This window comes from Cyprinodon variegatus, unplaced genomic scaffold (genome assembly GCF_000732505.1).
Source record: "Cyprinodon variegatus isolate N-32 unplaced genomic scaffold, C_variegatus-1.0 Scaffold177, whole genome shotgun sequence".
Taxonomy (NCBI): Eukaryota; Metazoa; Chordata; class Actinopteri; order Cyprinodontiformes; family Cyprinodontidae; genus Cyprinodon; species Cyprinodon variegatus.
Window position 1 is genome coordinate 1,139,295 of NW_015150630.1, and position 25,173 is coordinate 1,164,467.

At 38.3% G+C, this 25,173-nt stretch overlaps 1 protein-coding gene across 1 annotated transcript in view; it reads right to left on the reverse strand.

The window, feature by feature from the left end:
- The window catches only part of LOC107087254 (solute carrier organic anion transporter family member 3A1-like), a 49,676-nt gene extending 30,306 nt beyond the window's left edge, over window positions 1-19,370 (reverse strand). Inside the window, exons 1-2 of the mRNA XM_015378726.1 lie at window positions 18,752-19,370; window positions 10,834-11,284 (exon numbers count right to left, since the gene is read on the reverse strand). Coding sequence (XP_015234212.1) covers window positions 10,834-11,284; window positions 18,752-18,913 — 613 coding nt within the window. The 5' untranslated portion in view covers window positions 18,914-19,370. The remainder of the gene's footprint in view (window positions 1-10,833; window positions 11,285-18,751) is intronic.
- Between the last annotated feature and the right edge of the window lie 5,803 nt (window positions 19,371-25,173).

The window sequence follows — 25,173 nt, forward strand, 5'->3', positions numbered from 1 at the left end:
TTAAGTAAAAAATGAAAATATAAGACTAATTTTACAGCAGAATGAACTAAAGTATATCCACATCTAGTGAAGGAACAGTGGCGGATCTAGACCAAATTTACCAGGGGGCCAGGAGGGGGCCAGCGTGTTTTTATGGGGGCACAGAAAAGCATGAAATAAAAAACAGGGCAAGAGATTCAAATATATTAAGAGAGCTGCATGAAGAGGAATTTCTTTTCACTTAGGTTCAATAGAAATTCAATTTCTTATCAGGACAATATACATTTATAATTTAGGAATTTTACATATTTTTAAATTAATTTAAGCTAAACTACTGTTTTCTATTAAAATTTCAATTAAAACTGTTAAATTCATCTGTAAAAATAAGAGAATTTGTAAAGAAAAAGAATGAAGTAGTTCCAAAGGACCTATCAGTAATCATGTCTGTTCCATCATTAGATAGTTTGGCATCTCCCTGAAATGAGTTTTTGGAACTTCGGATGTCTGCTAACTAGAAGGAAGCCAAGGGGAAAGTAAACAAGCACAAGGGAGCAACAGAGAGTAACTAAAGACTGCTTGAACATAATGGAAAATAAACCAAAGAAACATTAACTGATAACTGAAAAGAGTCCTAAAAGGGGAGAACCAAAACAGTGCTTTTATATTTGCCACATAATTATCACTGAATTGAGATTTATGTGCTGATCATACTGCCAATAATCCAAGACATTCACAGCACTGTTAAATACCATCCAGTTAATTAGGTCTTGGGTTTGCAGTGGATCCATAAATACGGCTTACATGAGCAACTGTTAAGACGAAGGCCATTTCTAATGAGCAGTTGTGTCCACAGAATGTCATGAGAACATCAGATAAGTCCTTGCTTGTTTTAATCTCTGAGGATCTGAAAAGCAGATTGATGTCCTCTACAGCAGCAGCAGCAGCAAAAAAGAAAAAAAACAAAAAAAAACAGCCTGTTTCTGTGGCTACAGCTTCCTGATGCTGCTGGGTTTATGATCTGCTTCCTCCCACCCTTATCCCTGGGCTCCTCCTTCGGTGGATGACATAAAGAAAAAAAAAATCCCCTTTCTAATCAGCGGTGACAAAGCCTGACCCAGATTGCCTCAAGAAGACTGTCTGGCACCACAGTAAGGTTTACATAGTACATTAATTCATGATATAGACTAAAAAGTGTCCGAAGCTACTTGAGCAATGAAGAGAAGCTACATAGAGCATTTTAGGCATGCAAGCCTGACTGTTGCAGATGGCAAGCTGATGATTAACAAACTTGGCAACGGCTGGGAGCTTTCACATCTAGTTTAATAGATTGTGATAGGACCAGAGGGTGTCATAATTGTAATCTGTGATGATCCAGATCATACAGAGGTCTGACGTATTTAGAGCTCACACACTTTTCATGTGTCCTTAACGTCCAAATATGGATCAAAGACAAATGATGCCAAAAAAATCAGGTCCTGGATAGCAGGACCATTTAGGGTAAAATAAAGTGATCTAATTCATCAATGGAAATCTGCTTCTTGATTACAATGCTTTGAGATTAAAAAGTGATTGAAATAGGCAAAATGCTGCAGTTGTTCCTTAGATAATAATGGTGCTGTGAATTACACCGAAGTTGTTGGTAACACTGGAAAGTTGTTTTTAGAAAGAAAGCAACTACAGAGCACCAAAAGCAGTCTGTAAGTTTTAATGAATTAAATACTAAATCTATTAACTATTAAAAAAAAAGTAAGGTTAATAAATGACTTTAGAAGCTATTTGCAATATTTTATTATAAGAAAACTACAGTGGGATAATTTCTCAGAGGGTTTGCAGGGATCAGCAATGAAGGCTGTTGTAGTTTTGTGTCAGTGTAAAAAACAGCAGACCTAAAAACTTAAGCAGAACCACAAAAAAACCCCAAACAAAAACAGTACATTTGCAGCGGAGGTGAATTTCTTAAAAAAAAAACAAATAAATAAACTTGTAATACAAATAATTACAAGGCCGACTGTTTAAAAAAACTGAAAAAATTTCAGCCTTTTTAAAGATTAAAATGGAGATTTGCAGAGTTAAGACATTTGAAGACTTTTTGAGAATAAAAAAAAATTTTTTGTACACAAATGCGATCTGAATAATAAAAAAAAAGCCCTTTTTTGAACATAAACATATCAATATTTTAGTATAATGCATCCATTAAGCTGTGTACATCTTTTTGAAGCGCACTGACACAATTACTCATCATAGTTTCACTATTACATCCATTTAGTTTAAAATGTCCCATCCCATTTTGGGATGAGAGGTATTATTTTTAAAGACAGCCAAAGTAAGAAAAACCTCCATGTCATAGAAAATTACTTTAAGAGTTTACATAAAGGAAATAAATACATTTTTTTTCATTTCAATATTCAGTTACTGAAATGTGATGTCTGTAAATGCAAAGGTTGCAAGCATGAGAGATAGGGAATTACTGTACAACGGCCCTTAGACGGTATTACGCTTTGTCTAATTGCTACACATACATTTAATGAAAATACCAAAGAAAACTTGCTTTTTTGGCAATTCTTTATTGTCAAGCACATTTGAAAATGTGTTTTTTTTTTCAGAAAACTGAAAAAAAAAAGATATACTGTAATATACTCGGTTTTATTGAAGGAAATAGATTAAACGATCAGTGTAAGGTATAAGTTACAACTTCCAATTTGCTTTGTTGAATAAAAATGGACAAAGATAACTGTCTGAGACAAAAGTGACTGCTACATTTTTAATAACATGGTGTTCAAGTCTAAATGACATGCACTTTAAACCTCTTCATGTAAACAGATTTACTAAAAGAGGACTGCTATTAAATCTGCCAAAAGGATCAAATACTGAATCCGATCTACACATGACCTCAGCTCATAGAAAACATAACTTCAAAGTTTATCCTATAATGGAGCTTTTAACAATTTGCTCCTGTTCAAACGTAATGAGGCTTTTACTTCAGAAAGTTTGGAATCAATAACTGATGTTCTTCACCACATGAAAAGGCTCTGAAGTGTGCAGGCCTCCTCTGCTCAACAATATGCCGAAGGAGCCGCCCCCCCGTCTTGATGAAATAGAGCGTTTAGGGATAATTAATAATTAGCTATTCAGCTAAAATCTAACCCAGCTGTGTGGCTGGCCTCTAAATGTAGACCTGAGGCTCTGGGCAAACATATCCGGGTCATTCAGCTTGCGGAACAGATGAGGAAATGCTAAATGCAAAGGAGTCAAGTTTGTCTGATGAGCGTTTGCTGCATTGTCATTCATCATCTTAAGATAACCCATAGTAGCGTTGCTAGGCAAACTCAGCATGCAGATTATGCCAGGGATGGAAAAACTCCATTGAGGATCTAATCCTTCAAGATGACATTAACATGCTCTGAGTTTAAGTAGCTTATATAAAGGCCCTGCTGCAGCAAAAGCTTGGACTCGGAGCGTTTCAGCAAGAATGTTGACAAGCCTCTCGAGGATGGGATCAGTTTTCCCATCAAACCTGAGGCTGCAGAGCTAAATGCAACAAGAAATAAAGGAATTAGCTTCATAGATAGATACAACCCTAGGTAAAAGACAGAGGCTGTGAAAAGTTGAAACTGGCCACAATTAATGAGTGTAGGAGGAAATTCATTCGGCACTGCTGAGTTGATGAATATTGTCAATGTTGATCTATAATCATCATTACTTAATCATTTTTTGTTCAAAATTATAAACCGTGTCAGTGCTTGCTTTTAAAAAAAGTAGATGGGTTGGCACTGAAAACCCTCCCGCTGCTTAGCAGCATAAGTGGGTGAAGCGATTTAGTCATTTGAATGACAGGTGAATGTGTTTAGAAATTAACGAAGACATGTTCTTTGTTTAAGAATAAAGCAAACTTTTAAAATCTAAAGAGAAAATCAGTTAAAGCCTCGGCTTGTTGGAGGCTCTGTTTCTTATCATGTGCAGACTGATACCCAAAACAACAACTCAGAATATCAAACACCTTCATGAAGAATTTTGGAAGATTTCCTGGTTTTCCAACAACTGTCAAACTTTTTTGTAGACGTTTGGGTGAGCTTGTCACATGAGGATTATCTACTGTGTTGAAACCGTATATAAATAATACGTCATCAAATAATTAAACGCTAACTAAATTAATGATATTAGCTTCATTAGCACTGATATTAACTGCTGTTTATAAAGGATGATGGTTTTTAAGTTTAAAACAGGTCTTATCCTCACATTCTGCCAAGTGTCAACTGTAGACCCTCAAAAAGTTGTCTTACTCCTGCTTTCTGTTGTGCCTTTTGCAACAGAAAAACACGTCTGCGAATCAAGACACTAGCTACAAAAAGAAAAATTGCTGTCACTGTGCAGATTAGATGCAAAAGAATCACTTCATCTTATCTTTGAACAGAACTGATTCTCCCACATCAAAGCTCTCAGATTGAAGAAAGTCAGTGCGTTGTTTACTGGGCAGGTGCAATGCAGTCTAGGCAGGTCTTTCCTGATAGGGCAGGTTTTCACTGCCCCATGTAAAATGGAAGGAGGAGCTGCTCCTCAGAGAGCAGAATTAGTGAGGCTGACTAGGACATGTATGTTTCAAAGGATAATGACATTAGGCATTCATTTAATGAGGGAATATCATTGTTTGTTAACAGTTTAAAAAACTTAGTTTGTTCCTTAGTTAAGTGTGAGTGCTGGCTACGTTTATAGCTAAAGGTCCAACCTGTCTGCGTTGGACATCTAGAGACTGAAGATATTTCATTATTCTTTTAGGAAAAATAACTCAAGGGGTAAGATCGGGAGGAGATCATCCATGAGAGGCAGTTTTCAATTGAGCCAGTATTTTGTCTCATTCCTAAACATGGTGCCTTGATCTAAACCATATTACTCTTTGGATGTACAGTTAGACCACGGTTCTGAGGTTTTCCTCCAGGATTGTTCTGTGGCTCTATTCATTTTCACATCAACTCATATTATCTTTCCTACCCCTACAGATAAAACAGATTCGTGGAGTACACAACTATCAGTTTTCTTTTTCTAGTTTTGTTAACTCTACTGCACCGGTTTTATTCCTTGCAAACACTTCCCAGGTAACATTAGCTGCCAGATATCATAAAATATATGACTTGGAAATTAAGACCAAGCTCTTTTCTTAACCTACGACTCCAGAGCTGGCTTGATAACTTTGAATACTTGCAGCATGCTTTAAGCCAGGGTTTCATTATTTTATCTGACAGCAGAAGGAGAAGGAATATGCAAATCATAGGAGCTTTATGGGGAGTTTGACTGAATTCATGAGGGAACATTGTGTAGGAGAGGAGTAAACTGACTACACAGAATGAAGATGCTCATAATCAAATTACATAACGCTATTATGACTATCTTCACACTGAATATTTTTAAATCAGCACTGAATAATTATTAGCTTAAGTAAGGCAGTTTAAAAATAGGTTTCCAACTGTACTAGTAGAGGAAAATACTTTTTAAAGAAGTAAAGATTGATCCCCTTTAACCATTTCCATAAGCTGCACTGATTATGCAAAAATAAGAATTCAAGAGTTCAAAACCTGTGTGATTTTACATAAGAGGTCCTCAGCTTTGTTAATAGATTGAAGTTGTTTATGTATCATACTGCAGGCGCTACATGCTTTAAATGACACTTTGATGAGGGAATCCCAGGCTGTCTAAGGGATCTCTTAAAACCAAGGGAGGCAGCTGGGTGAGGTTTTGTGCGCCACCATGTAGTACGTGCTGCACTAAAACCTGGGATGTGTATCTTCGCTTGTGTGTTTATGTAGTCAGGGGGTCTTGTGGGAAGATCCAGAATTAGCTGTGGGTATGGAAAGGTCATTTAACAGGGCCAATGGAGAGGGATCCAGATGAAGCAATGTATCCAATAATATTTATAGCCTTTGTTCTGTGATTTAGAGCCAGCATCTAAAAGTAGGAGACAAACCCAAACAATGCTGAAGTTTGCCTCCTGCTTTTAAAGTTCAACATGACAGTAGTTCTCTTTAAGAAGAACATTTATCACTCTTAGGACAGAGAGTCTAATAAGACATTCAAACAATGAAAGAAAACATAATCATGTTTCTCTGATGAGCCACAGCAGGCCTTGCTGGAGCGTGAGAGTCATGCTTACTAAAGCGCACACGGTGAAAACAGGCAGCCAAAACCTCAGGAGGAGTTGTTTTTCACAGGCCTGTGTGGTATGCATGTGTGCCTTGACCCAGTCTGGGCCAACTCGTGGCAGGCTGGTTGGCATTCCTTGCTCACTCTGTAATTGTGGCTCTTCTCCGTATCACTCTGCTCTTCTCTCATCTGCTCTCTTTCCAACAACCAGTAACGCACATTTACAGCAAATAGCTCCCACTGTTCACTCAGATAGTCAGTTCAGGATCCAAATCTAAGAATAGGTTGTTACCAGTTGGGATGAAAATGGGCCAGCAGAAGCTACATGTTTGTATACTGTTAGATGTCTCTTTTTGTATTTTGCCTTTTGTTTCTTATTTTCGTAAAAATGAAGCATACAGTAGCTGATCAAAAATGATTGACCTTTAAAGGGTATTTGGTGTTGGTTCTTAAGGTCTCTGAACAGGGTGTGTAACATTGGTTGAGCTGAAAATGGCATATTTACTGTTCTATGAGCCCTAATGCAAGCCTGGTTAAAAGCCCTAGAATGAAACGACAGGTTTTTCTTCCTTTTATGGTATGCTCATGAATATTTAGATCAGCTGTGCGCTGATTGGTGGGTGTAAAACGAGCGAAGCTGCTGAGCAAAGAAGCATCATAGCAACAAGCACTCACTCACTGAAACATCAAACTTGTTGATATGCATAGAATGACCAGACGTCCTCCTTTTCCAGGGAGGAAAAAGAGGACGTCAGGGAGCCAGCGGGGAATAAAGCCACTGAACCCGACCCGGTGATGGTAGCCTGGACCCAGGCGACCCCGTGCTTCCACCCGCCTGCCTCCCCTCCTCCGGCTGAGGACAGGCGGCTCATGACTCTCTGCTGAGGTCTGGTCTGGTCCAGTCAGCGGCCCCGGCAGTCGACACTTCATAACCTCCTTTCTACTGTTACCACCACTCTTCTCACTTAAAGAAGTATCTGCTTCTAATAAAAAATATCTCAGCAGAATGGGAAGCAAAACGTCTTCAAACTCACTTAAAGTACAGAGGATTTTTTTTTTACTTTTTTGGAATGACCTCAAAGATTAGATATAAGGCCTATCATCATTCTTTGACAAGAGTTCTTGGTTATTAAGATGTACCATTCTGAACACCAACGTGCTAACGTCTGTTTCCACTTATTTACTTTCAAAGCAAATTATCGGTTATTGGTCCGATATTAGCCAAAAAACTAATATAGGACTTTATTGGCAGGCATCTAAAATCTCCTATATTTTCATGCTGATAGAAACACTCTGCTTCTACTAAACGGTTCTATAACTCATTGGTTAATTTTACATGGGTCTGTTGTTTTCATACCTTTTGTTGTTAACTTTTGTTCCCCGTTTTAGCAATATTACTTGATCAAGCCTTTTGTAGTATTTAAGAGTATAAGATTCATGCTAATATAGTATTGGGTCAATATTGGTATTGGCCAATTCTCAGAGGTTCAATATCACTATCAGATCAGAAATAAAATAAGTTGTATAAGGACATCCCTCTCTATTACCCAACATTTCTCAGTTATAGATTTCTGAACTCATACCAAAGATAATAAACAAGCAGTCAGGGAAAATGAAGACTCAAAGCTTAAGATACACAAAATAGTTAACTGATGGCAACGATTGTTAGCTCTGGCAGCATATAAACTATACTGAATGTGGACTGAGGTAGTTTAAAAGGAATGACAGCCTCCTTGAAATGTTGGCAGCTACAGTACAAAGTTTACACTAACACTATACAGCTTATACAAATCCACCGTTCATGGGACGGTTGTTGAAATATTCAAATGCTTTTTTTACCAGATAAAATTTCTGCCACAATTCTGAGTTTAATGCTGGTTTGTTAGCTCTCCGAGCTAATGCTTTGAGATAATATTCCTGCTGACTTCCTCCCAACGAAGTCCAATTTGCTATAACACCAGTATGGTGTTCAAAACCACTACTCTTCTGTATCTTGAGGCTTAATCTCTTTGTTATACATATTTTTTTCTATTTCAGACATATAACCATCATAAGCTACAAGCCTGAACTTCACTCAAAAGGAGACGATGTATAACTGATGAAACATGCTGCATTAAGAAAAGCCTTTGATTTTTTTCCCTTCATATTCTCGAACCCTGTGCAGTGGAAGAGTCTACGTGTCTCAAACCACGTTGACACAAACCTCCAGTGGTAACAGAGGAAGTTGCTCATGCCATGTACAACTTTAGTTAGAAATACACATCATTGTAAGTTTTAAGGTTAAAATTAGTTTGTTTTCTGTAGTTTATATTCAACAGTTTTTGCACACCACCTGTCATTTCTTCAGAGTCCTATAATACGTGAATGCTAATACATCTTAGCTGTGTTTTTATGCAATATAAAACCAAGGCCAGCGGCAAATTTGCATGAAAAACATAAATATTTGGCAATAGCAAAACATACAGACTCACAACACATCTACTGTATATGAAAGAATCTCTCAGAACTTCAGACAATCTACTCCATTCATGCAGGCGAAGGCACATGACAGGCCTGCAGCAGAAGGATTAGCACGATCAGCTGAACAACACTCAATACCACATTGTTCCTCACAGTTCAACACTTGTTTTTCTCCCCCCTCCAAGTCTCCCTGCAGCTTATCAGACGAACTAGAACCAAATCTCTCCCCAAACTTCAATCGCCTACAGCCCATTTCCTAACATACAACTGTTAACAATCTTCAAATCTGCAGTGCAAGAGATATCAAAGCTTTTTATTGTACTTTTCTCGGTAAGGTTATGAACGTAGACCCTCTGTTCTTTCAAATCATCTGATATTTGGGAAACATAAACAGTCAATTTGATAAATCTGCTTTAGGCTGTGCTCTGTTGACTTTGTTTAATGGTGACATCTGCATTTGGGTGATAAAAGGCATCAGGATGGGTGTGTACTACGCTTGGCTCGTCATCTCTGCTCCATACTGATAAACATCCAGCTCCGCTCAGACAGATCTACTCCATCACAGGTGGATGTGACGGTCTGGAGATCGAATTAGCGGCATGATCAGAGCAAGAACTGTCAGGGGTCTTATGGTCCTGCTTTAAATGCAGGGCTTTTTACAGTGCCTTTTAAAAACAAAAAAAAGTAGAGAATATTTATGGTGTGGAAGGAGAAGACAAGGAAAAAAGGTTCTCCAGATTCTTGGGGAAAAAAAATCTGTAAACTGTGGCATGCATTTGTATTAAGCATCTGCAGGAGCACCTTTTTCTGTGATTGTGGATGTAATGTCAGTACTTGAATTTAATGCATTGGGGGGAAGTAAACTCTAAGGTAAATGCATTTCAGTTTTCAGCTTGTAAACCCTCCTATTCTCCATTATCACAAAGGCCAAATGTTACAATGACAAAAACAATCTTCTACTCAGTGTTCTGTTCAAACACATATAATCAAAACATATCATCCTCTTAATGACTGATTTAAAGCTGCATACACAACAATGAGCAAACCAAGCATCAAAGTAGGAAAGTTTATCTACTGCTGCAGTTAAACTGCTGGTAGCATCCATCTTGAAAGTGGAGGTCAGGGGCAATTCTGCTGCACCGACTTTCCAAAATGTAATTCCTACTTTTGGAGGAGTTTAAGTTGTAATTTACCACTTATAAACAGAAAAAAAAGTCAACTTCTGATAAGAAATTGAAAGCAACATACGTATCTTGGTAAAATGTCCATGATAACTCTGCACATCTAGTTTTGGATCTCCACAGATCCTCTAAAGTAACCAAGTTTCCACCGATGGTCACGTCTTAGTTGGTTGGCAGCTCTACTACTTTTTAAGCTGGACTAATCAGCGCTCTGTCTAAACCTTTCAAATCTTTACTTGAGTGGTGCTCCTTGAGCTTCATAATACTTTACTGTCTATAGACAAAGTCTGATACCTTCCCAGAATCAATATATTTGGGTTACTGAACAAAAAGCAACAAGGTGACTGGGTGGATTCATTTACGATTATAAAAGTGAAAGGAGCACAATACATACCTTTTAAATTTTAATATGTAAAAGATCCAATTAAACTAATTTCTCTTGCATGTGTCCAAAAAAGATATCAATTTCTGATTATATTGTAACAAAATGTAAAACAAAACAAAATAAAAGAAAAATAAAGCTGTTTAACTACTGGCACAATGTAGTGCAAACTAGCCATAAATAGTCAGCGTGTTTAAGGATAACAGGAGAGAAAAATACCCAAATAGCCAAGGAAGTATATCACTAAAAAGTCAGCAATAATATGTATGCTGCACAGGAAGCAGTTTGTAAAGTGCCTTGAAAATTGACATCATCAACATTTTTCCTTTGAGAGGGGATAGAGCCAAGCAGCCCCGCCTCTGCCCCCCTCGCCTCTTAAATGGCTGTAATGGAGATTAAAAGCTCCAAGATGTGCTCACCTGGCAATGGTGTAAACAGGCCTGGACTCGCCACAAAAGAAGAGCATGCAGGCGTCCTCAGTTGACTAAAACTGAGCAAACATTGCACCTGATGGCAGTGTGCAAACAAAGCCATGTTTGATGTTTTGGGAAATCAGAGGCAAATTTGTACCTTTCACAGTGATGATGATGATGATGCCTTTTCTCTGCCCCAAAGTTTAACTGAATCATATATAATGAAAATGTAAAAATGATTTTCCTACCTGCTTTTGTTTTTTAATGAGATCAAACAATTTCTTACCTATATACAGGGAGGAATCTTTCTTCTTCACATGATCATCAATGTAGGAAACTCCAAGGGGCTGCACCGGCGTTGCCCCGATCCCCAGCAGGACCTGGGCCCCGATGAGCAGCAGGTACATCATGTTGGTGTTGGGCTTGTGGGCACATTGAGCGTCCTCCTGAGGCTCACCAGAGCTGGTGTTGGAACAAACATCCCGACCAGTGTCAGTCCTTTGAATTTTGTCCATCTCATACTGGTTTGTCAAGAACTCTGGGAGTGCTGAGAGGAGAGCTCCCAGAGCCATGATGATACCCCCGCAGCCGATGAGTCGGGGCCGGTGTGCTTTGGCCCCAAAATAGCTCACAAACAGGATCAGCGCCAGATTGCCAATCTCAAAGCTGCTAGCTATAACTCCCACGTCGGCACTCTGCAGGTTGAACCGCCGTTCCAGGGTGGTCAGCACACTCACCTGAGATCAGAATGACAAAAATGAGTCAAACAGTGACCTCAAAGGCTGACTGATTCTCAGTCAGGCAGGTCATACTCATTCCAAAAAAAGTTAAAAAACAATCTGGACTTTGTTTTCGAGTTTGAAGCCGTTTTGCTTCCCGTCTAGGAAGCTTTTTCCTAAAAAAAAAAAAAAAAAAAACATTCCAAAGGGGCAGACCTGTTCATCTACTTCAATTTGCATGTTTTCTAAGGAAAAATAAGGCTTTGTTTTTGGTCCACTCTATAAAGCCTCGGACTCAATGCTTATTCTGACATTTTGAATTGAAAAAGCTTCCTGGATGGAAAACAAAACGTCTTCAAACTTGGAAACAAAGTACAGTGGATTGTTTCTTTCTAACTGTTTTGGAATAACCCTAACCCTAACCCTAACCCTCAAAGATTTCTTGGTTGTTAAGATGTACCATTCTGAACACCTAAGTGCCAACTTCTGTCTCCACTTATTTACTTTCAAAGCAAAAACTTCTGGCAGAGAGAAAATCAACCGAGCGTTTGTTCAAAGCAATTTGTTTGCAACACTGTGGCAGTAAAGTCATCTCAGGACCTGTTATTAAAGGTTGAAAACTGTGTGAATTCCACTCCAACTTCTTTAACATACCACAGAGTTATATATCATGACCTTAATTACAATTCGGACACTACCTTATCCATATATATTGAACTTTTTAACCTAAGGTTTCTGGTAAAGTTTCTTTCCACTTCTATGTAGGTTCACTTGTATTCTGAACATATATTATATTATGATGTTATACTGTACCTATTGTCACCTAAGTTTGAATATGTAAAATAAGTACTTTCATATTTCCCAATTACTTTAACCTGAATAGAATCCCATTGGGAGCAAGAAAAATCTAATTAAAATATGTTGCTATGGTATTTTTATTCCTGTCATATTACACAGGGTGTAAATATTTTTTTTTTCTGTATCTTTACCTGCCTATGGCTTATGGTATGGTATCAATAATTACTTTTATATTAGAATATTTTCTGTGTTTTGTTTGTTGTTTCACCTTGATGATAAATTGACACAACTACTTAGGCTAAGCTACCAATCACGAGTCAGTCATTAGTTTTTTAAATGGGATGGCGCACAGGACAGAAAGAGCGAGAGGATCCTACTCTTCAGGGAGAGTATCAGGAAGAAAGCAGGCGGCCATGTTGAGGAGCGCCAGAAGAGAGGATGATATGGAAGACAACCAGTAGATTAAGGAGAGTAGCAGAACAGGAGAGGCAGTAGAAAAAGCAGGAGCAGTGGTTTTAGGAGGTGTGAGTGCTGTAAGGGTTTAAGGGGATTGATCAATTACCTCTCTTCTTTGGACCAAAAAGTTTCCTACTGTATTAGGAACCTTTTATCTAAGTTTCAGTTATCTTTTAAAAAGGGGTTTTAAGATAAACTTAAAAAGATAAAATAAAAACTTAATTTAAGACTTTTGTCTTTATTTTACTGCAGTAAACCTTATAACCATTTTATTAGGTAATTTCTTGCTTTGCTGCCAGATTTGCTCCTTTTAGCTTTAAAAAAAGAGGGTGATTGCACACGTGTTTAGTGTGGCTCCTAGTGTTAAAATTAATTTTTAAGTTAGTACAGTTGTTTTCACACGAGCTTTAGTCACTCAGGACCAAACGCCAGATTACTTGGAGAGCATTATGTCTCCATGACAACTGGTTGAAATCCGGAAGCGCTGCCACTGAAAAAGTAACAGAGATGAAACTTTCATGATGGAGACTGAAGTCTGTAGTTATCTGCAGCTCTCGCCTTTTTTTTTTTTTATTTGGTTTGCATGTACAACTACTGGCAAACTTTAATTGTTAGAAAATCTGTTAGTTCAATCGCTAACGTTATGCTCTCTCGGCTTTTCCTCTTAGTAGCTTCGCTCCATCCTGGAGAGAAATATCAGCTGTACTGCTGCCATCAACACCTTTGTTTATAGGTGTTGGAGATCGGCCTGTTTTTCCAGTGTAGTCCTGTTTCTCTGACTGTGACTGGCTGGATGTGCTCTCTTCATCCTCTGACATTCAAGCTGGCTCTGAGCTTGTCTGCATGGCTGTGTGTTTTCTGGATGGGGCCGCCTTTTACAGTTGCCTTTTGTATCTCTGCTTCTGTCTCCTTGAACCCCAGTTGGCCTCAGCAGATGGCTGCTCACACTGATCCTGGTTCTGCTGGAAGCTGCTTCCTGTTAAAAGAGAGTTTTTCCTCTCCACTGTCGTTACAAGCATGCTTAGTGTGAGGGATTGCATTTTAGTCAATAATTTGATGCAATGAACTGGTTGTCCTTAGATAGAAAACTTTGAATCAATTTGACTGTATGATCTGGTAACTGTTAAGTGCCTTGAGATGCCATGTGTTGTTAATCAGTGCTGTATAAATAAACTTAACTGAATTGAAAATGAAGCATGGCTGTGGCAACATGCTCTGCAAGAACCTCATTAGAAACACATACCGATGGCTGACATCAACTAGTGCACACTAGAGTTCAGATGGAGCCAAACCAAAACCACCTCTTTAGGCCACACTAGTTTGGTGTGCATTAATAATAATAATAATTGAACTTTATTGATCTCATATTGGAGAAATTTACTTCTGCATTTAAACCATCCCCTTGGGGAGCAGTGGGCTGCCATTGTGTGGCGCCCGGGAAGCAATTGGTGGTTAAGGGTCTTGCTCGTGAACCCAGAGTGGAGGCAGTGGGATTCGAACCGGGTACCTCCAACCTTCTCAGAGCACAAGCACAATGCTCTAACCCACTAGGTCAACATTCACTCTTAGAGTACAATTGTGCTTTCATAACCGATTTTAGGGACCGATTATAGATCGACCTAAACATGCAGGTGAAAATCTTGTCAACTTTAGGTCGATCTAAACCTGCAGCTGCAGGTGTGTTTTCACACTGGCAGCTTTAGGACTGAATTTAGGTCAATGTAAATTTAGATCGACCTAATTTTATTTTTAAAAGTAAGTGTTAGTTTTTCACCATTTTATGTTAATATCACTTTTACATGTAAATATTTTATAAGAAAAAGACAACCCTAACATAACGCTGGTTTAGTGTTGATGAGGTCATTGATGCCAAAGAAATCAGGAAAGTAAACATTGGAAAGCAACGGGGGGGGGGGGAGTCAGGGTGTCATCAGTGTGCTTTATTCCTCTTTATTGGCACTATGGTCCCTCTCACCAGTGCTGCACATATGCATGTTAATCGAATGCAAGCAGAGTTGTTTTGACTTGTTGGACGCAGCTGCCCTGATGTACATACACTGCGCTCAGTTGTGTCACGTAAATTAGTAGGCCGATGTGGTTCTGCCATTTGCTGATCGGAGCCGAGTTGTTTGAAGGCAATTTTAACCCACATCACTAGTTTGACCCAGGTCAACGCAGGCCAGTTAGCCGTTCCCACTGCCGCTTAAAGCTGATTGTTCGTGGGTTTAAACAGTTTTTTTGGACAGAGGGAAAGGATATATTAAAGCACATTCGGACTCTAGTTCAGCCTAAAGAGGTAGGCTCTGTTCAGATCCAGCTGAACTAGGCACACTAGTCGTTGTCTGAAAACAGCTGTACTTTGGTGCAATAATCATCAAGAAAGTTTTTTTTCCATTTATCTCCGTTACTTTTTCTGCGGCAGTGCCTCCTGATTTCATCTGGTTTTTATGTAGATAAGATGATCTCCAAGTATTGTGACATTTGGTTTGAATGACGAAAAGCTAGTGTGAAAGCAACTGTACTAACTGAAAAATTAAACAATGTATCTTTTTAAGTAGGGCTGAAACAATTACCGGTAATCGGATAAATCGAAACTTGAAATAATTGTCTACTAATCTAGTAATCGATTAATCATTAACTGGAGTGTAGACTCTAAAACATGCCTTTATCTGACAGAGCAACCCACTTAGAGCAGTAATTATACTGTACCAACATTTTAAATTTCTGTCTGTCAATAAGCTTTTTCGAGAACTCCACAAGTGGAAAACTAGTTTCACCTGGTTTATTTTTATAAATTGCCTTCTTTAGGTAATAAATTGTATCTGATTATTATTCGATAAATTAAAAAAAAAAAAACTGACAAATTAATCGATTTGCAAACAAATTGTTAGTTTCAGCCCTAAAACAATGTATCATTTAAACATTCGGAGCCACTCTGCCGTGTGCACAAAGCATATGTGCAAACACCCTGAATTAAGTACAATTCTTTGATGCACTTTTCACAGACTCACATTTATTTAGTTACCCATCCTTTAAAGTCAATTAAGAAAAATCAAAAGGAAAACTTTACTGTAAATTCTGGCCAAAACCTTCTACAGCAGTGGGGCTTCAAATAGGAATGAATGGGGGAACTTTGTCAACTTTTAGCCAATGGAATGAGAAAATAAAATACTTTTCTATACTTACCCATACCTGTGAGTTATTCAAGTTTAATTGCTACTACTTCTTTAATTCTTCCAAACAATGCGAACACTAGATTTAAAAAAGTAATGATCTATCTGAAACAGAAGATGGCACATGAATGAACTCTCACACTTGTTGCTCTGTCTTCAGCTAAGGTAATAAAAGTTTGCATCCCCAGCCATGGCTGTTACCCTTTTGAATAGACAACAGAGAGTATCTAGCAATAGCAGTAAAAGACGTGGAATGTGAAGGCTGTATATTTACATTATGATACAGATTGAGTATAAATACATATTACAGTAATAACTGTAGCAGCATGAATGCATGGAACACTACTAAAGATGGAGAAGATAAGCCAATAAAATTAGAGTGAAAAAATATACAGTAAAGCTTGTGTCTCCGGCTACACGACTTTAGAGTTTCTCCTCTTCTTTGATATCCAGGTGTCAGAAGTGATGGATGCAGGTAGGTCTTGCAGCTGCTCTCAGCATGAGCGCAGGAGGACCCTCCTGGTAGTTCAAAGCAGGAGGAGAGTGACTTTTGGGAGCACTGAGACTCTCCCACCGATTTGAAGGGAATGGAAAAATTTGTTCCCTAGGGTGGCTATTTCTCATAAATAAAAATACACTGAAAACACAGGGCTGGCTCTTCCCAGAGAGGAAAATATCCAATCAGATCCTTTGCTCTTATGGAAGATCTGAGTAACACCTCTTCTAAGCAAGATAGGTTCAACATGTTCATCTCCTCAGCTCTGACCTCAACAGTCAGCTTTCCAGGAGGAGTTAAACCACCATGAATTATACAGGAAAAAGAAAGCAAATGGAAACCATTCGGTCACTGGTTACAGCCACATTTTGCCCAGATTGCAGTGGAAATGTTTCCTCTGCTCCACGGCAACAAGCACACTTCATAACACTGAGATGCAGCCGGCCTCATCCGAACAAGAAGACTTAGAGTCACTTATCAGGATTAGCTGCAAAGGTGTTTATACCTGCACAGGCCTAGTGCAGCAAATTTCTCCTGTAGGACATTATGGTTTAGTTCCAAGGTGGAAATGATAAAATGATGGGTTTTTTTGCAACGGTCCAGCAGCTCTGTTTAACCCAAACTGAGGCTGTTTGGAAAATGTTCCACTCTGGTTTATGAGGTGGAACTTACTGACTGTTGGTTCATGGTACTTTAGTGACGAAGAGCAATCAGGCTAAAGATCAGTTATGGACAGGAAGAATATCATCTGCTGTGATTTGATGCCTTCTTTAAATATTATAAGCACACTTGGATTCAAATAAGAATAACCCAGTGCACATGTTGGGGAAAAATAACCCACAAACTTCGTCAGTGTTGCTTGATGTCAAGTTCTCTCACATCTAAACCTCTGCACATAAAACCCTGGGCGACGTGACGGAATAAATAATCAAACTGTACAATTTTCCATTTATGTCTCCATTATCTCAAACATAATTATTACCTCTTTTAGAAACTCATCAAGATATTATACAAAATACTGTAGGACATAGCCAGAAACAATACAAAGGGTTTCTTGTCGGGCAGGGAATGACTCTCCTTGGTTGTTGGTTGGAGGCAGCACAGGTCACTTCAGACATAATAGTTGAGGTCTGGGTGTTTGCCTCACTTCCCAGCTCCAGATTTTAAGTGTCATATTTGGCTGTCGTCACAGACAAGTAACTACTCCCAACAAACCATATATTCTCAGCGGCTACGTCTGGACATGAGTCACAGAGAGAATTTAGCTCTCGATTGCACATAACTCACTGTACCTTCAGGTATAATTAAACTGATTTGTGCCAAACTGAAGAGAACTTAACTCATTAGAGATTTGAGAAATTAGAAAATAGGGTTTAATGCAAAGTTATTAGAAAGTAGCAGAAAATTAACCTAATGTAGACGCACGGATTGTGATAGTTCTACTTGCTTAGTTCGATAAATATTAAACTGCAAAGAAAAATAGGCAGAGAAGCAATTGCTGGGTTTATAGCTGCCAAATGATTTGCTGACAGGTATAAAACTAAAGGATGGATGAAAATCTTTGCAAGTTTGTTTTGTCTCGCTCTTGCGGTACAGCTGATGAATAGGAATAGAACATCTCTGTTTGTCTTGTAAAGTAATGAGCTCGCAGAAACGCAGGGAGGCAAGGAGACAATGATCCTATCAGAGATGCCATAGTTAAACGCTTAAGTTTACACCAACTTTTAAGCCTGACGCCATGGCAGGTAAAAAAAAAAAAAAAAACTTCAATGAAATTAGAAAGCCCAGGTCTTGACCCAGTGCCTTTATTCACTGTTTGAACAGGTGTCCAGAACTAATGTGCCATAAAAGAGACGGTTGGAGGCTTGCTTTATCTTAAAGAGCGAGTAAAAAAAAAGGATTATCTCCTTTTTTTTTTGCTGTGTGAGTTAACACAATGTGGCACCATAATGCTCTGGGCTGCTGGATCCTCAGCAGGTCCACTTATAGAGAAGATAAGATGTTCCAGCCCATATATGGCTGAGGCATTTAGTTTGGCATCACCGCCTTCTCTCATAGAATAAACACTGCAGATGTTGAGCCTACATGTGTCTGCTTGAGGCTGTGAATCTCATCCCATGTCTTGATGACTAATGCAGATTGCTTTAGAGTTCTTAAAATGATTCCATAACTTTTGATATGTCATCATGTGTTTCCTTCTTTTGACATTTTCATTTTAACTGCATCCTTAAGAGGCATTAAGAATTGTATCAGGGAAATCTGGAAAGCACAGCTGGAATAATGAAAGATTGGAGTCTTGACCTTGAATGACATGTTTGGACAAATTAGTTAGATGGGAGCAATTTTCTGATCTAATTAGTTGTTATCAGTACACTTAATGGTTTGGTTCCTTGAAGGCATGGTGAAGTTTTTTTTTTCCTCAGCATGACAAGTAACAGAGGCCAAACATCTGTCTTGCAGCCGGGTTCTGGGTTGTGTCATTACAGCCCTTTAGAAAAGCCCAGAGTGGCAGAAAATCTGCTGCAGCAGCCGTTCAATGGAGCTGCGCTGTGCTGCACTCACCAGGTAAGCTCCGACTGTTCCCTGAGCCAACATGAGGGCGCATTCCGATATCAGGAAGATCTTGATGTTGGAGAAGCATGATGAGCTTTTACGCAGAGCGTCTGTTTCCAGCATGTCTTCGCCGCCGCCGCTGCTTCGGTCCCGGTGCTTCTTCACCTGCATCCCCGCCGCTTGGAACAGCCTGAAACAGTCAGCGCAGAGGAGGAAGAGGTGGAGGGAGAAAGAAACCGGCAGGGAAAGTCTGTTGAGTTGATTCTTCCACCCTTGAAAGCTACATCCGAATACACTCAGCGCCGCGTTTCATTGAGTCAAACAAACTGAAAGGTTTTCATCTGACAAGCTATGGAGCGTTGATCCAAACTCCGCGGGGCTCCGTCGCTGTTCCGCCGCTAAACATCGCTCCCTCGGCAGTGCGCGGAAACCTGTGCGCTTCCAGAAGCGCTCATTGAAGGCACGGCTGAACCGCCTGAATGAAACCCTCCGTCGGATTGCATGGTGGGGCCGCGGAGTTCTGTGGGCTTTCGCGGCCGGTGAAGGTTCTTCTTTAACTCCAGGAGCAGAGGGCTGTCACGGAGCTCCAGTCAGAGCCGCTGCTGTGTGTCTGCGCCTCCTCCTCCTCTCAGTGCGCCTCCTCCTCCTCTCAGTGCAGCTATCCAGTCAGTTACACAAACATGGCGCTAGAGGCGCTGTACTCTGCTACACTTAAAAAATAAAAAAATACTCCAAACTCTGCAAAAGTATGGAAGAGGGTTAGGGCCACTGAAAAGAAAAAGTTAACTGATTTTTAAATTTTATTTCAGTATAATATGAGAAGAAAGTCAAAATTCTGACTTTAATCTGATAATTCTGACTTAAATCTCAGAATTCTGATTTTTTTTCTCTGAACTCTGACTTAATTCTGACAGCATGTTAGCATCATGCCATAGCGATGTCTGTTTTAGAGACTAGCTCTCTTGTTTTAAGCGCCTTTTGCTCTTTAATTAAATAGCATCACTGTGGACCCCTCGGGCACGTAAAAAGTCACCTAATTCCGTCATTTTCTAACAATGTGTCACTGGCCCTCTCAAACAACTCACATCTTTGTCAGTGAAGCTGAGGGCTCCCACATCTCTTCCTTCATGGTGCCCATCTACATTAGATTTTAAATTCTGTTAGATTTAAAATTTAAATTCTGAGTTTAAGACCAGAATTCTGACTTTTTTCATATTAAACTGCAATAATATTTAAAAATCATTTAACTTTTTTTTTTTTTTTTTTTCAGTGGCCCTAATCCTCTTCCTTACAAAAGTCATGTGGACCACTGTGCATGTCTATTATTTATAGTAATTGATATTAAGTAATAATAATATGTACATTAAGCTTGACAATAATAGTTGGTTGGCACTCGCAGCGATGAACAGGGACATTGCTAAAGTCACACTGCTTGGGTACAGAGCCTACGATACAGGTGAGGTTTTTGATAAGAGTCATATAAGCAGCTCATGAGGTCCTAAATTAGGGTTAGAAAAATACCACTTATTTGTCAGTAGATCATTCAAAAACATTTATATTTTTTATGTGTAGGATTTGGGAAGTAGTGCCCCCTGTTTCATTATTTGTTTTCATTATTTAATATGTCTTATGGCAAACAAAATTTTTTGATTAGTTTAGCAATTCAGAAATATAGCTCAGCCAAGACTGACTTACTAGAACCACCACTGCATTCATTTTCTATTTTATTTCATTCATACATATTTCTTTATTACTTTTTAATTGCAAATGCTCCTTTCAGTAGTTCTGGTTAGTCCAGAAAATAGAGGAACCACATTCAATATATAGATAGATGAATTAAAGCATGAATACACTAACTAACTAACTAACTAACTAACTAACTAACTAACTAACTAACTAACTAACTAACTAACTAACTAACTAACTAACTAACTAACTAACTAAATAAAAGAAATAAGATATTCTTTTTCTCTGATGAATAGATGGTCACAAGCTTAATATCCTTTTTAGCAGGGCTACACTTTGGAAATGACTCAGCGTACCCTGAAACCTCAGATTTTTATTTAAAAACATTTCTCAAATATGCTGTTTTACATGTCTCCAAAGAAAACCTAAGCCCTTATTGGGTAAATCTCTTCACATTTGAAAGGAAAATCACCTCTAGTTCTATTCACCACAGCAAGCATGTCAAACATACCCAGAATCATTAAAGGGTGGTTTTGATGTTTTTTGTAAATATGGCTGACTTCTGTTTATATCAGTCTGCTTCAGAAAAACCAGTTAACGACTGACTTGTGGACCTTTGTCAGAGTATAAAATGAATTCAAGCAGTTTGAGGTTTTTGTAATCCAGCAAAGTTGGTCATCACTTTTATTGTTGTTCTTAACATTTGAGACATTTGTTGAAATTCTATTGAAGCACTGAATATGTCTATTTATCATTTACAGATATTTGTTTAAAAGCTTATGTCCAGATGTGTTACAACAGTCAATTCTTTTAACAGTGAAGTTTTTAGATTCTTTAAATGACACAATAATCTCAGTGTACAGACCCTCGTTAATGCATAAAATGTTGGGATATTTCTTGTTATTATCATGTGTCTAACAAATGTTTATGTTGAAATCCTCAGAAAGATTCTAAAGATTCTAACCACATTTGAACCCATCACGTCACAAGGCAAGTGCCACCAAGTGATGCCTTTGTCCCATTCATTCACTATTAGCCTTATAAGAACCTTCATATTAACACTAAACAAGCCGGACAAGTTCCTTCACCCCTAGTTGTACAGACTGATATATCCCGGTAAAACAATCCTACATGGGGAATTTTAGTAATATTATGTTAACTTGTGTTCATTTATTGCATAATCATCTAAATATTGAAGTTTTATGAGAAAAGACATTTAGAAGAACAAACATGTCTCAGTAGAAGGGTAGTGGCGGCCTATTGGTTAGGGCGTTGCACTTGGAATCCAGAGGTTCTGAGTTCGAGCCCCACTCCCACGGACTGCCACTCTGGGTCTCTGGGCAAGACCCTTGACCCCACATCGCACAATGGCAGCCCACTGCTACCCAAGGGGATTGTTTAAAGGGCAGAGAGTTAATTTTGTTGGTTTTCAGTTGTGACAGCGTAATGACAATAAAGTTGAATTCTATTTTATTGTAGAACTGTCAAGATGTTTTTGACTTTAGTCTAAACAATATGTTTGATTTACCAACACGCCTTACACACATGTGGGAGGAAATCCTGGTAGGAAAAGCTACACAAGTTGTAGTGGAACCTTTTTGCTATATGGTGACAGTGCTGCCTTATCCAAAGGCCATTCCCTGTTTGGAAGACATGGGAGAACCAACTGCTGGTGTTTGAAAGGAATAATGGAGCAAAAGTTTTGTTGTTTGCTCATCATGTGTCTACCATTTATTATTGGATCATCGTGTCAGCATGTCTAGGATGAGGTACCGCCGTGGCTATGAAGTAACACAACCACATAATGTGATAATTATGGACTCTGACAAACGAAAAACAAATGCCATGTTATGCCTGCAAATATTTTATGAACTATTTTATAATCAGCAGTACAGGCAGGAGGCTGTGTAAATTAGTACTATTGTAAAATAGGTTTAATAGGAAGAAAAAGAGCATAAAAATGGTTTATATTATCACATAGTTTTACAGTTTTTTTTAAAATAGTTTTTTAAGTATTTCTCTTTTTGATTAGATTTGATGTATTTTCTGGTTAAAACAAAGACGGATGTTTTAAATATTTAGTCACACATTTGAAAATGAAAGCTACAGATGGCAGGCCAACCATGTCCCACTTCCTTAGAACAGAAAACTGGAAATGACACAAGAACGATTTTAGATTTAATCTCAGCCTCCTCATTCTTTGACTTTTCACTTGGTTGCACTCCAAAGTAAAGTAGTTGTGAATTTTAAACACTTCCATACTTTAAACCAGCAACACTTCCACAAAACAAAACGAAAACAAATTCCTAACTTATCTTCTGTCTGCTGAAGAATTGAACTATCGACAAACATGAGGACACTTTTAACGCTGTATATGTTAATCAAACCAACATTGACAAAGCTTTCCAGCTGAGCAGAGATGTGAAAACCAACAACAAGTATGTAAATACTGAAAGCTTAAACCAGCGGTGTTATGAGAAATGGAAATCTAACATGTGAACGACTTTGTGACCCAGCTGAAACAGCCACCTGGACATGGCTTTCTCTGTGTGTGTGCAAAGTTTCTGTACTGCTATTGCTCACTTTTGATTATTATCCAAACTCCTCACAACAAAACTTGGTTATTAAACACAAAATCACTAACCTGTGATATCACTGTTTTTTTTTTTTTTTAAATTGGTTTTATATTCTTTTTTATAACTGATCTTTTTTACTTTTCAGTTGTAGTTTATTATTTTTTCTAGCGTTCCTTTTAAATGCCCTAGTTATAGTTTTCCGACAGGATATTTTCACTGGAAGTTTAATGATTTTCTCTCTTTTCTTTTATTTTGGAGAGAAATTGTGTATTCTGTATGTGTGAGATAGTGGCTGTTTGAAAACACCACTGTGTGAATGTTCCCTTTATCTGTTGTTCTATGATCCCACACCTCTCTTGGCAAGTATTCACAAAACATTAGGTGACAGATACTGAGATCTCTGCAGCTCTGATTTTCACACAGGATTTCCCATGTACTTTAATTCAAAGCCAAACCAAGCCTACAGTAGCCCAGCAGTCTAAAGTTGTTGCTTTTAGACATGTATTCATGTTGAATACTGTGGCTAAGAATTATTCTGGGAGATTCAGGCAAATAAAGGTTAGAAGCCAGTAGGACAAAAAAGCATTTTCTTGCATTTTCAGGTCTATTTCTGATCTACTTGGAAAGAGTTCACTTTATTTGTTTTTTTTGTTTAATATGCAGATTTTTACTTGTATTTTTTACTTAAAATATGCAAGTTAACTCCATCTAAAATGAATGAATGCTTCCTTTAATAGTCCAAACTCAGTACCTATAGAGACTAATACTACCTGGCATTCTAGCTTGTCCTGTGGCAGACAGAACCTCTGTTGCGGTAGAAAGTTAGCCACTCTACCTCCAGCCAATGGAAACGGAAGTTAAAGAAATGCCTCAGCAGAAAAGGCCAGATGGTTCTATTAAAGCTAGACAGTCCAACTGATTCAGCTGCTCTTTGGATGTTTGGCTACAGTGGAGCTAGCGCATAGCGCTGATGGTTTTAGGTGGTTTCAAAGCTTGGAATAGTTCTTACCTTTTCTTTCCCATCTCAGAAGAATGTAGAGATTAGAACTCAAGTTTCTAAGTGCCTCTTTCCTTAATGCCAATACATACTCCACAAGAACAGAAAGATTTGTTGCACTGTTAAACTTCTGGGTGACACTAAAACTCTTGATAAATTTTAGATAAAATTATTTTAAATCTTTGTTCCTCATATAACATTGACCTACTACTACAGTAGCTTAAAGGGGGTCATGCATTTATCTGACAATATAAAAATAAGCACTCATAAAAGTCTGAAACAAACTTCTTGTACAGATAAAAGGCTCTTTGTTTTCCGGCTCACTCGGTTGTTGGGCATTAAACCTTGTTAAACACTGGAGTTTTGTATAACAGGTTTTTTTCGTCATTGTACATGAGACTCAGATGGGCATTAACAACAGTAGTCCGTTGGAATGCAGAAATTCATGATTGTGAGAGTGTTTACATACAGTAAATGTGCAGGGATATGAGTCAGGTGGAGGGCGGAGATGGCTCGGGCTACTGCCAAGAATGTATGAATGGTGAGGCCTGTGCTGCATTGTTCTGCCCTGTGAAACAGCTGTTATTTATAGGATTTGGGAAAGGGTGGATAGTGAAATCGAGGGCCAACCCATCTGCTGGGAGATACTGGGAAAACTGAAGGCGCTTAAGGAATGAGTGGGAGCACAAACAACGTTGTACTTTGACGTTTCCTGTTTAAACTATTGAAGAAAGAATTATATTACCTGTTATTCTTTTGGGCTTTGCCTTGGAACGCTACACTGAAAAAAACAGTCTTTTTTTTCCCTCTCCTCAACAATATTTTTTTCTTTTTTAAGTTAATTTTGGATTATTTAAAAACACCTGGATCAAATGTTTTGCTTCTCTCCCATTTGCACAAGCTGTTTTTTCCCTAGTATTTAGCCATATATTTTCAAACCACTCCTGTTTTTTGTATATTTGGAAGAAACTACACCATAAAGTAATACACCAAATAATTCACCATAAATGAAACCCTATCATTGGAATGCTAATGCATTAAAAACAAAATAAAGTCTAAAATTATATATCTCTAAATTTGTAAAAAAAAAAAATATAATCTAACAGTATTTATGACGATTTAAACCTTTTGGCTTTTAATGGGCCACTCACTGCTAACAAGAATTAACCAGG